This window comes from Monodon monoceros, unplaced genomic scaffold (assembly GCF_005190385.1).
Source record: "Monodon monoceros isolate NGI ecotype Baffin Bay Population unplaced genomic scaffold, NGI_Narwhal_1 Super_Scaffold_9, whole genome shotgun sequence".
NCBI classification, from domain to species: Eukaryota; Metazoa; Chordata; class Mammalia; order Artiodactyla; family Monodontidae; genus Monodon; species Monodon monoceros.
This window is the reverse complement of record NW_021703786.1, coordinates 8,852,936-8,866,678: the sequence shown is the minus strand read 5'-3', so window position 1 is coordinate 8,866,678 and position 13,743 is coordinate 8,852,936. Positions and strand designations below refer to the sequence as shown.

General features: G+C 35.1%; 1 protein-coding gene across 2 annotated transcripts in view; it reads right to left on the bottom strand.

Moving 5' to 3' along the window:
• The window catches only part of MED13 (mediator complex subunit 13), a 95,099-nt gene that overhangs the window by 31,317 nt on the left and 50,039 nt on the right, over positions 1 to 13,743 (bottom strand). For both annotated transcript variants that reach the window (XM_029211001.1, XM_029211002.1), the window contains 6 exons: positions 12,768 to 12,849; positions 10,641 to 10,762; positions 8,398 to 8,488; positions 8,051 to 8,265; positions 7,573 to 7,769; positions 5,933 to 6,849 (listed from right to left, as the gene is read on the bottom strand). In XM_029211001.1, the coding sequence (XP_029066834.1) occupies positions 5,933 to 6,849; positions 7,573 to 7,769; positions 8,051 to 8,265; positions 8,398 to 8,488; positions 10,641 to 10,762; positions 12,768 to 12,849 (1,624 nt within the window). The remainder of the gene's footprint in view (positions 1 to 5,932; positions 6,850 to 7,572; positions 7,770 to 8,050; positions 8,266 to 8,397; positions 8,489 to 10,640; positions 10,763 to 12,767; positions 12,850 to 13,743) is intronic.

Genomic DNA, 13,743 nt, shown 5'->3' with positions numbered 1-13,743 from the left:
GACCTACTATGGGTCAGGAATTATGCTAGCTGCTGGGAATACTGTGTAAATAAATTCTTATTCATGTCTTCAGGGATCTTACAATCTTGTGCAGGAGAATGCATGAAAAATAATATAATTGTATATTATGACAAGTGCCAGGTCTCTATACTGAGATCTGGTGGAAAGCAATGGTTTTTAGAATATATAATGGTTTTTAAGAGTGATCGTGAAGGACAGATAGATAGATCAATAGAAGTAAACATCCAGAAATAAAACTTCACATTTATTGTCAACTGATTTTTTTTGCGGTACGCGGGCCTCTCACTGCTGTGGCCTCTCCCATTGCGGAGCACAGGCTCCGGACGCACAGGCTCAGTGGCCATGGCTCACAGGCCCAGCTGCTCCGCAACACGTGGGATCTTCCCCGACCGGGGCAGAAACCCGTGTCCCCTGCATCGGCAGGCGGACTCTCAACCACTGCGCCACCAGGGAAGCCCTACAGTCAACTGATTTTTGACAAAGGTGCCAAGACAATTTAATGGGGAAAGATAATCTTTTCAACAAATGGTTCTAGGACAATTGGATATCCACATGCAAAGGAATGAATATGGAACCCCTTCCTTATGTTATATACAAAAGTTAATTCAGAATGGATTATAGAGCTAAATATAAGTGCTAAATATAGAGCTAAATATAAGTTCCTTCTGTAGCTCAGGAGAGCACTCCTTCATCCCCATCTGCTCAAAATATACTATAATCTTTGTGCTCTCATTGCACTTCTTTGGGTTCCATATTTTCCTTATTCCCCTCCAAGTTTAGCTGAATTGCAAAGTTAAGTTTATGGTTATGAAACAAAGACTAAACAACCAAAAAAAAAAAAAAGAATGGATTATAGAGCTAAATATAAGTGCTAAAACTATAAAACTCTTAGAAAAAAACATATAAGTAAATCTTCATGACTTATTAGGTAAAGCCTTTTTAGATATGAAACCAAAAGTACAAACAACAAAATAGAATAATACACTGAACATCAAAATTAAAAACTTTTCTGCTTCAAATGATACCATCAAGAAAGTGAAAAGACAACCCAGAGAACAGGAGAAAGTATGTGCAAATCATAATCTGATAAGGAACTTGTAAATCCAGAAGATATAAAGAACACTTATAACTCAATAATGAAAAGACAAAAAACCTAATTTAAAAATGGGCAAAGTATCTAAAAAGACATTTCTCCAAAGAGGAAAGAGAAATGGGCAGTAAGCACATGAAATGATGCTCAACTTCATTAGTTATTAGGGAAATGCAAATCAAAACCACAATGAGATAATACTTCACAACCCAATAAGATGATTATAATAATAATAAAACACACAAGGACAAGTGTTAATTAGGATATGGAAAAAGTGGAACCCTCACACATTGCTGATGGGAATGTAAAATGGTGCACTGCTTTAGAAAGTAGTCTTGCAGTTCCTCAAAACGTAAAACAGAGTTATCAAGTCCACCTAAGAGTAATAAAAACGTATGTTTACACAAAAACTGGTACACATATGTTCATAGTACCATTATCCATATCAGCCAAAGAGTGGAAACAGTCCAAATTTCCATGAACAGACGAATGGGTAAATAAAATGTGGGAAGCTCATAAATGGAATATTATTTGGCAATAAAAACAAGTGAAGTACTAACACATGCTACAACATGGATAAATCTTGAAAACATTATTCTAAGAAAAAGAAGTCAGTCACAAAAGACCATATAGGATATGACTTTATTTATATGAAGTGTATAAAAGAGGCAAATCTATAGAGACAGAAAGTACACTGGTGGTTGCCTGGTGCTGGGAGGGAGTGGCTGGAGGAAAATGGGGAGTGATTGCTAATAAACATGGGATTCCTTTTGCGGATGATGAAAATGTTCTAAAATTGATTGTGGTGATGGCTACACAGCTCTGTGAATACTAAAAACCATTCAATTGTACACTTTAAATGAACTGTATGGTATGTCAATAAAGTTGCTTAAAAATGAGTGATCATGGAGTGGTGTAATGATGGGGATGGGCAAAAATTGGGGGCAATTTTTACTTGTACTTTTCTGTATTGTTTAGATACTTAACTTTCTTTTCAGCAAGTATGTATTTTTTATAATTGGAACAAAGCTTTTTCTATCTTGAGAAAAATAAACATTACCACTAAATTATACAAACTACAGTTTGTAGACTTTTAATTCCTTCAAACAAATATTTCAACACCTTGGGCATCTATATGCCAGGCACTGTTCTAGGTACTTGGACATATCAACAAACAAACAAAATAGACAAAAACCCTTTCTCTTAAACAGAACTTGCATAGGCTGAACTTAATGGAGAGATAATTAATCAATAAATTATACAGTATATTAGAAGGTAATAAGCAAACACTACGGGGAAAAAAAAAAAAAGGAGCAGGATGGAGAAGATGACTTCTGACAAAATTTAAAAAGACAAGAGAGTTATCCATGTAAATACTTGGAAGAACAGTGTCCCAGGCAGAGGAAACAATCAGGGCAAAGGTCCTAATACAGGAGTTTGATACTATTTTATGAAGCTGTTATAATTGAATGAGAAAGTATTCCAATATTGCCCATTTAGGTTTTGCAGCATTATTTATTTTAATGTTGAAATTTTAAATTGAAATATAAAGATATTTCTTTTTTGTTTTGAATTATTTTCTCAATATAAATTCTTAGGATGAAATTCATCTTTATGGCAGCAGAGTAATCTGTTTACATCAATCTTTATTGTTATAGAAAAAATGCACACAAGGTTAACAACTCAATATTTTCTATTACTTGGCAAATAAGTTGGATTTTTTTCTGAGGTATAATTGACATAACATTATATTAGTTTTAGGTGTAAGAAGTGATGATTTGTTATTTGTATATACTGTAAAATGATCACCACAGTAAGTCCAGTTAACATCCATCATCATACACAGTTACAAAATTTTTTTTTTCTTGTGACAACTTTCAAGATGAGCTGGACCTTAAAAACAAATAATAATAATAAAAATAAACAGAATACCACTAATGCTACTGCTGTTGCTATTACTACTACTGTTACTACTGGTAATATTTGAGTACTTTGTGCCAGGCACTGGTCTGTTTTATATGTATTAGTTCATTCGATCCTCTAACACTGAGGTAAATACTATTGTTGACACTATCTCAAGAAACTGAGACAGAGGTTAAATAACTTGCCCAAGGTCATAGTATATAGTGATGGAGCCATGTTTCAAACCCAAGTAGTCGGTTCCACAGCCTATGTTCTTAACTACTATCTATGGCTGAAAATAATCCTGCCCTTTTTTTTGAAAATCTATATGACATTTATTTATACCTTTTTCTTTAAAAATTTGATCCTTGAGTATAGTGAGTTTGATGAATCATCAAACTATTATCATGAACAAAATGTAACCACTGGTCCATGCATAGCCTTGCCTTATTCACAAATTTTCTTAATAATATTATGAACAACTACGATCTCACTGCCCAAAAAGTAGATTACTCAATCTTATTAAGTGCATCTCCCTATCCTATCCCTCAGCTTTTAAGAATTAACCACCATCCTGAATTTTATGTGCATCTAGAAAATACATTTAGTTTTGCCTGTTTTAGAACTTTATGAAAAAATATCTCACTATATACAATCTTCTGGGACTTGTTCCCTCTCCCTCCCCTCAAAACTTTTACCAAGATTCATCTGTTACAAGAGTTTTACTCATTTTCAGAGCTTATGTAACATTCTATCTGTACTATCATAATTATTATCCATTCTCCTGTCAATGGGCATTCAGAGTATTTTTACTTCAACCCTGTATTACAGTTTTAGTTCTCCAAGTAGTCTACAAGCAACTTAAATATAGGATATCTTCATATCTCCCAGAATACCAAGCACATGTGTCCAAAAATGGCTGGATTAGCAAATGACATAAGGAACCAAATAAAAGTTATTAAGTGGCATATATCACCTAAGAACAAAAATTCTTAACAAAAACCACATTCTGAAGAAGGCTAACTTTCTGCATAATTACCAAAACTTAGGAAAAAGTTAATGAGTGGTATACTGAGACATCTTTTTAGAAATATGTTTCCCAGTGGCTATGCCTGAAAAAAACCCTAAATGATGACTTTAATAATGGCAGCTTATATAAATTCAGTACTTACTATGTGCCAAGGATTGTGTTAAGCAGCTCATATGTATTAACTCATTAGATCTTTATAACTACACACAAGTATTTGACATGGATGACATTTCTCTCCTTCTTCAAACATTTCCTATACTTAGCTACCAGCACAACACACTCTCTTGGTTTTCTTCCTACCTCCTTCGTTGCCTATCCTGGATCCTCCTCTTCTCCCCCATCTCTAAATGTCAGTTCCATCCTTGGACTTCTCTATCTAGAGTCACTCTCTAAGTTTTTTCATCCATCTCCATAGCTTAAAATACTGATAACTCAGTATAACTTTTTTTAATCTCTAGCCCCAACTACTCCTCCGAATTTAAAATTCGTTTCTCCAAATAAGTACTTGACCTTCTCCCCCAGTTGTTCCCCTCCTCTATAATTAGCACCATCATTCATCCATTCGCTCAAGCTATCCTTGATGCCTCATCTTTCCTTGTATCAGCAAATCCTGTAGGTTCTATTTCCCAAATATGCCTAGAACCTACTACTCATATCTCTATTGCTTCCAATCTTGTCTAAGGTACTGTCATCTTTCACCTGAACTACTGTAACCACCTCCTAACTGATCTATCTGCTTCTACTCTCACCTTCACCACCCACAGCACAACAGCTAGAGTGATCTTTTAAAAAAATAAACAGTAAAAGGATCATGTTACTTCTCTTCTCAAAACTGTCCTACAGCTTTCCGTAACTCTTAGAATAAACTATAAAGGCCTTACTTACATGGTACGTAAGACCCTACATGATTTTGGTGCTCGGCCATCTCTTAGCCTTCCAACTCCTAACAGTCTCCCCATCACTCAATTCATTCCAGCAACAGTGCCTCCTTACTGTTTCTCAAACATATTAGGCACACTACTCCCTCACAGTCTTTGCACTACCTGAAAACACTCTTCTCTCAGCCACACAGCTCACATTCCCCCACTCTATGTAGGTCTTTGCTCAAATGCTGTCCCTCAGTAATATCTTCTCTAAACATACATCTAAAGTAGCATATTCTTGTCTTTTTCCACTCCTTTACCCTGCTTTTCCTTCAAAGCACTTGTCGCTATCTGATATCATATAATTACTTATTTTTTTATTTTGTTATTTTGAGAATTACAAGCTCAAAAAGGGCAGGAAATATGTTTGTTTTAATACTGTACTTTGTAAAAGAACAGTGCCTGGCACATACTAGTTGCTCAATAAATAATGAGTGATAGAATGTTGAATAAATCAGACAACTAGTAATTTTCTGCTAATTGACATGTGCAAAGTACCTTTTATAGTCCTACTCAAGTACATAATTACAGACCTCTAACAACCATACTTCTGTTGGTGAAATTAAACGGCTAGGAAATTCTCCCTTTAAAAATATCATTCTTTTTTTTTTTTTTTTTTTTTTGCGGTATGCGGGCCTCTCACTGCTGTGGCCTCTCCCGTTGCGGAACACAGGCTCTGGATGTGCAGGCCCAGCGGCCATGGCTCACAGGCCCAGCCGCTGCGCGGCGTGTGGGATATTCCCGGACCGGGTCACGAACCCATGTCCCCTACATCGGCAGGCGGACTCTCAACCACTGCGCCACCAGGGAAGCCCTAAAAATATCATTCTTAAAGGAGTTTTAAGTCCAAATTTAAGTGTCTCTATCAGGTACATGGGAAACTGCCTTTAATACCTTTTCCTAAGAAAGAAAAGTCATACAACTAAAGGAAAATAAAGAGAAAAATTATTCCATTAGCATACTTACCATTTCTTTTGGACCAGGGGTGTAAGCATGAACTTTTCACAAGTGCTTCATCAACTTTTCCTCCTGACATGTTATCCATGAACTGACGCCCATGTTCTAATGCAAGGTAGCAGTCATTGCAACAGTCCCGCTCTTCAACACGTACCCAGTTGTTAGTTACACCAATTTTGGGAAAAGGATCTTGGTCTGCAGCTCCAAAAGGTGAAAATAAATTAGTGCACTGATCTTGTAGCAATAATATCAACTCATCAGGCAATTTTTCAGATTCCTTTAGTCCTCCATTAACATGTTCAGCAGAAGTAGCCCTGGGAGCTTCAAAACGTTTTTCTGCTTCTTTGCCACATTCTGTGTTGCGTCCTATGATATCTAGTTCATCTTCAAGAAATAATCCTGAATTGTTTCCAAATTTTCTGTTCATGACAGCACTGAAGCCACAGGTACACCTATACTGTGCTTCCTGCGTTGGATCTGGAATGTAAACTCCAACATCGGCACCCTTGATATTCATGTTGCAGACACAGATACAGCAACTATCAAAGTTACAGTCTTTAAACAAATTCATAACTGATTCTGAAAGAATGAGGTTTACATAAAGACTGTGTGCTTCAGGGATGGATGGAACAGTTGCAGGTTCAACAGAATTAAGGGGTCTGCACGTGGATGGGGTGGAAGCTGGTGAATATAAGTCTGAATTTTCATATTTGACTGAACCTTGAGCACTAGCTGGTCCACCAGCTCCACGAGGAGTCCTTGGAGTCCTTGGAGTCCTTGGAGTTGGAAACCTAGGGGTAGATGGAGAAGGAAGAATTCCTGCTCCACTGTTACTAGGAGGTGCACTGCTAGGAGGCATCCCAAAAGAAGCATGAGTTTGAGGTGTATAAGCAGGGCCATATTCTTGATCCAGAGTACTTCCATCACTAGTGTCACCAGGGCAAAAGAGAATCAAAAACATGCATAAAGCAACATATTAGTAATGTGAAATACAACTAAAAATGTCCCAAATGTTTTTCAATAACACCAAAAATTACGAAAATACGATTAGTGCAAAAATTACAAGTACAATTAAAATGTATTTTTGGTTAGTACATCCACTCTAGGTGATTGTTGTGGGGTGAGACCCAACTAACTAGTTCCATTATAAATAAAATTTGTATACACTCTTCCACACCTAGACATCCACAATTACTATCTATATATTTCTTGTACTACAAATACCCATATTTCATTGATTCTAAGATGCCACTGTTTAAAAAAAACAAACCCAATTTTAGAGATACTTATGTGTAAAAAAAGGACAATGGCAATTCTAAGATGTTACAAATTATAAGGCACCCCAATTTCAGAGATACTTAAATATAAAAAGTGTGTGAAATACGGCAAATGTACAAATGAGAGTGATTAGGATTTCAGACCAAAATAAAAGGTGCTTCCAAAGACAAAGTTTATTGGTCTTAAGTGTTCCAATACTTTACCATACCGAGCAAACACCATTATGAGCTATTAATCAGAAAATGATTTTTAGAACTTTCAAAAACCAGTATCTTTTTTCCAGGTACCAACATACTAGGTGCTTCTATGAAAAAAATTAAAGGTATATAAGCATTCATATACTATACCAATACTATACATTTAAATCATACCCCTCTTTGATGAATGGCATTGTAGGCCCTGAAGGAAGCAATTCCAATTTTCCAACAGTCCAACTCTGACGGTAAATACACTCTTCTGGCAATTTGATAGTAGGCAGACACTGGCTTGGTAGAGTTTTTAGAGGTGCAAACATGGAACATCCCACTAGAACTTGACAATTTTCAGGCTTATAGACATAAGAAAAATCCTACAATATAAAGACCATGACTTTTAGCATCTTATTTTCCAAGGGGAAAAAAAAACAACAAACTGACTCTAGCCCTTTTTTCCTGTCTTTAAACAAAATAATACAATGTAAATGTAATCCTACTCTTTTCTTAAATGCATTCTTAATAGTGTCACCGTAATTCAAATTTGTTAATAACAAAATTAGAATCACTAAGAAAGGATTTTTGAATCTAGCAATAAACTAATTCTATACAAAAATATAGGAAGTGAATTATTTTTCTAGAAAAATAAAATACTTACTTTAATTTCAGAAGGTTTTGGGCTACAGAATCCTTCATCAACCTCAATTTTGAACTGTGCTCCTATACTAGAACTATTTCCTTCTAGAACAGTTCCTCCAGGTGTTGTATCCATACTACCATATTCTTTATTATTCATATTCATTGGGGAAAATCCCATAATATGTTGTTCCAATGATGGTGGTGTAGGATACATTTTATGAAGATCTGCAGTGCCTATATTTAATAAAACACACATTTTAACATAAGACTAAAAAGAAGTTACTCTGTGCTTAAAACAAAGCGGTGGAGAACTTTGTTGACATTAAGTTTGCAGATTTATCTGGAACACAGATTTGGGAAGCTTACTTATGCAAGATAATGGGTCCAGATTTCCTGTCTTTGATTCCTTGCAGCTGGATTTATCATCTGATCCATTCGCCGATTTTTTAGATCCAGGCTATTAAAAAACACACACACACACATATTGCTCTGAAATTTAAATCCAATGTGATCAAGACAGTAATCATTCAGAGTAACTTGAAAGTAGAGCCCATTTGTGCTAGAGCCAAATATATACGAGATACAATTTAAAGATACCAAATAATTTAAAGACATAAAACACATTTTAGGTAATCAATAACCCAGATTAGTTTTTCTACTGATTTGATAATGCTCCAAATAACAGAGGAAAAAGTTCCTTCAAGAAAATGACCAATACTTTCAAAATACATAGAACAACCTATTACTTAAAACCTATTAAAAAAAAAAAAAGGTAAGAAAACCTACTATAAGGGTTTGTAATTAACATCAGAATTGCCTCTTAGTAAAAGATACTCATAAAGCATTTGTCCCTTTAAATAAAAGACATTAAAGATTCCTATATAATCAATCACCCCTCCAAATTCTTGTTTACACTTTTACCTTGTTTAATAATCTTCTTGCCCTGCAAAAACACTACAACAGGTAAAACTAAGCAAAACTTCAGAAAGATCTCATACGACAAAGCAATAGGATCCCTAACGAAAGGTAGTTTTAATACATTGAACAAAACAAGTTTTAGAATCTCTAATCTGTCACCAGTGTTGTTAGAGCTGACAACTTGGTTCCTTGTCTCCTATTAGCCACCTTGTCTTAGATATGTAGACTGAGCTCTGATTACAACCTGTGACCTCAGAAGAGCCACTGTTGATACGTGAATGGTAGAGAGAGAAAGTACAAAAGTATCAAAGTATTCAGGGATATATTCACCTAAAATATACTATATTACGGGATGTGGAGTAAAAGTTTATGTATAGTGATATCTGCTTTATGTCACTTAATTGAAGAGACCAAATGTACTATAGAAGTTTCCAAGCTATCTTTATGCAGATGAAAAAGGAATTCCCTTTTATAATGCAGCACCCAATTCATTAATTTGCCAGAGACTTGACATTCTAGGGAATCTCATTTTAAGCTTTAATTTCTTTTATCTTCACCTTTCCCTGCAAATGGGTGTTAAAGATTAAGTATTACTTTTTCTTCCTCTTTCATTATTATAGTATGTAGGTGTCTTATAATAATGGCTGTGAAGCCAAACAAATTCAGAAGAAGTAGTATTCCTTAACAAATTGACAAGGCATATAACTTTAATGTTAATTACTTATTATTCTCTAATTGAGTCCATTTTTCAGTCATTTCTAAAACTAGAGGATCAACGATTAGGTTAATAATTCTGCTTCCTCGAAATTGAGTCATTTGTTGAGACGTGAATGCATCTAGAGACTGTCATACAGAGTGAAGTAAGTCAGAAAGAGAAAAACAAATATCGTATATTAACGCTTGTATGTGGAACCTAGAAAAATGGTACAGATGAACCGGTTTGCAGGGCAGAAGCTGAGACACAGATGTAGAGAAGAAACATGGACACCAAGGGGGGAAAACCGCAGTGGGGTGGGGATGGTGGTGTGCTGAATTGGGCGATTGGGATTGACATGTATACACTGATGTGTATAAAATTGATGACTAATAATAACCTGCAGTACAAACAAACAAACAAAAAACAATACTAAACTTTCTTTGGGTTATTTGTTTGGAAGTATGTTAATATAAATGTTTCAGACATTACATGAAATTTCTAAAAATCTTATATGTTCTGATATAATGTTATAAGTCATAATTCTAGTTATTAAAGTAATAGTAATAATTCTGCTTCCTAGGGACTGGAGAAAAAGAACATATGGCAGAGCTCAAATTAAGCTTAATTATACATGTCCTTCAAAGACAAAAAAAATAAAGAAAAAAACCCCTCAAAGTTTATAGGTGACATTATATCAAGAATGCTCAGGGAATTCCCTGGCGGTCCAGTGGTTAGGACTCTGTGCTTTCACTGCCGAGGGCCCGGGTTCAATCCCTGGTCGGGATCCTGCAAGCCAGGCGGTGCAGCCAGAAAAAAAAACAAAGAAGGCTCAAACATGAGGTTAAAAAAGGACACCAATTAATTTTCTTCCAAAATATATCCTATTGTTCAGGGCTAAAACATAGTATTCAAGTCACATATCACTTCTGAAAAATAAACTTATATAAAATCAAGGAAAACAAATTATAATTGTAATCATTAATAAGATACTCACTGTCAGTTCATCTTCATCAGAATTAAAAAGATTATCAAGGTCAGTATAAGAGACAGCCAGGTCTGAGTCATAAATCAAACTGGTTGATGGAGGACGGGCATGACTAGTAGGGCGTGGAGCATCTACATATGTCAACCAGAAAAAAAAAAATCAAAAATTCTACTACTGACCAAATGAGTATTATTCTATTTATTTAAGCTAGACATATAACTTTATAAGGGTGTTATGCAGTAAGAAATGGTGACTTGTTTAAAATTTAGCCATTTTTTTTCATAGAAATAAACTTTTAAATATATGGTCATACCTTCCCCAGGAAGCTCACCAAAGGCTATGTAATCCATAACATAGCTAAGTAATCTACATTAATAATATGTCAAATAAAAATATAAACACTATCAGGACAACAGAATTAAACAGAATTAAACACACACATTTAATTTTTCTATCTTCCTGAAATATAAAGGAAGCACAGATTCTCTGGCTCTTGAGTCAGACAGACAATTAATTTGAATCCCAACTCCAACACTAACAGTATGACAAGAATTAAATGTGATAGAATGTAGATAAAGCACTTTTGCCCAGTGCCAGGCACTTAAGTACTTACTTAAGTACCTCTTAGTTAAGTTTCATTTCAGTTCTAAAATTTTATTTTCCCCCCAGTTTTAGTGAAAAAAATGACTTTAGAAAAAATAAAAATACAAATGAAAGTTAAATTCCTCTTACATTCCCACACAAGAAAGAAAAAATAAAAGCAATTTGGTGTATAAACCTTCCAAAGCATCCTCAGAATGGTTAAACAACTTGAAATAGCCCTCCCTTTCAGAAAGGTGAAAGTCACTTTCCAAGTGCCTCTGCACATTGTCCTAAAGATTCACTAAAGCAGTAGTTCTGAAATTTTTAGAGTGTACAAAAATCATCTAGGATATTTATTAAAAACCAAGATTTCCCAGTTTCACCTCAAAACATGCTCCAGAATGTGGCAGATGGTCCACATTTTGAGAAAGCCACACCACAGGGACAATTACACATTTCCTATATCCTAGGGTAGGTAAACAGGCTAAAAAACCCAAATTGTTAACTCACTTTAAGCTACTTAGAACCACTGACCACTAAATTTATTTCATGAAAGACCATCTCTTCCTTATTCAGATGGACTTTTTTTCTTATTCCTGTTTTTGGTTGCACAGAGCCTGACTGATCTTCTCTATTTATTCCAAATACTAAAACAAAACTTTGCCCCTAAAAGACACATACCAAAGGACAGCTTCTTCTGCCTCCATCAAAAATTAAATAGATCTTGTAAAAGAACTAATATATCATGTCTCTCTATTCTATTCACAAGTAGCACAAGTCAGACACTTTCAAAGTGGAGTCTTCACCACTGTATCTCCAGTGCCGAGAACACTGCCTACACATAACACGTGCTCAATAAATATTTGTTAAATTAATGACCTCAGCAACAGTTCTTCTAACTTGGGGAGAGGGGGAGAAAAGGACAACCAAATTACAGTAAAGTCTAATTCATAAATTGAGTTTTTAGATCTGAGAGAGATCTCAGGTGATGATCTTATCCTATCCCTTCATTTTACAGCTGAAAATTATTTTTATTTGTTAAAAAAGGAGGGACTTCCCTAGTGGCACAGGGGTTAAGAATCCGCCTGCCAATGTAAGGGACACAGGTTCAATCCCTGGTCCGGGAAGATCCCACATGCTGCAGAGCAACTAAGCCCGCGTGCCACAACTACTGAAGCCCAAGCACCTAGAGCCTGTACTTGACAACAGAGAAGCCACTACAGTGAGAGACCTATGCGCCGCAACAAGGAGTAGCCCCCACTCACCGCAACTAGAAAAAACCCACGCACAGCAATGAAGACCCAAGGAAGCCAAAAATAAAAATTTAAAAAAAAAAAAAAAGGAAAGAAGTTCCAACAATTCAAAACAGAATTTCTATCACCTAAACTTGCTTCTCCCAGTACAAGATAAACAATAAATCCATCATTTTATGATAGGTCCCTTTCTATGAAACATATGAATTATGCAAAAAGGAACACTGAAAGTCCAACAATGTCAGATTACTTTGGAGTAACAATCCTGGAATGCAGTATTTTAAAAAAGAAAAAGTTTTACCTTGCTTGATAGAGGGACTAAATAATGACATAGCATCTTCTTCATGTGATAACACTGTTACACTAGATGGCACATCTTCTACCTGCATACAATATTACATATTAGACTGAAATACATATTTTACCAATAATAAAATATACCAACTATTGAGTAGCTATGTATCAAGCATTCTGCTGGGTGTAGTACAGACATCAATAACTCTCACAACTAACCTACATGATAAGGAAGTAGTACACTCATTTTACAGACAAAAAATAGTTCTAAAGATAACCCAGGAAATACAGCTGATAAGTAGTGGAGCTGGGATTTCAACCTAAATCTGCCAAATCCCAAAGTCCATGTTCTTTCTACAATACCTACTGCCTTCCCAGATACTACTGTTTCCACATTTACAGAAGAACAAAATGTCAAGTACCTGGCACACAGTAAGGCTAAATAAAACTTCGTGAAATGAATTCTTTGTATTAAACATATTATTGGGTCCTTTTTGCAATTTTACAGCTTTCAATTTCCAATTTTGTATTTACAGCAAAATTCTTATCTAGCAGAGTTATCTTAATAGATTTCTCTGTCCTTAATAGATCCTCAAATATTTGATTTTTAAAATTTTAATCAAGTAAGTATTTGTACATCTCACACTTTATTCTCATAACATTTTACTTTCAGGGGCACTACAGGTTCTTGATTCACATATTCAAAATATCATGTACTTTATAAACTCAGTGATGTATATTTTACTGCAATTTTGAAAACTGGTAATTCACTTACAGCATAGTTTAACTCAGAATCAAAACAGTTCGTCTACCTAAATGTCCTGATTTCAATATAACAGAAATTAATGCACTCTTTCTCCAACCTCAAAACTTTTACAACAAAAAATAAAGATCTTTTCATTATCAGAGACCAGCTACAATTTCAAGCCTATACAAGCTCTTAAATTGTGTACAATGTGCCTGATTTACCTATTTTTTAAAAA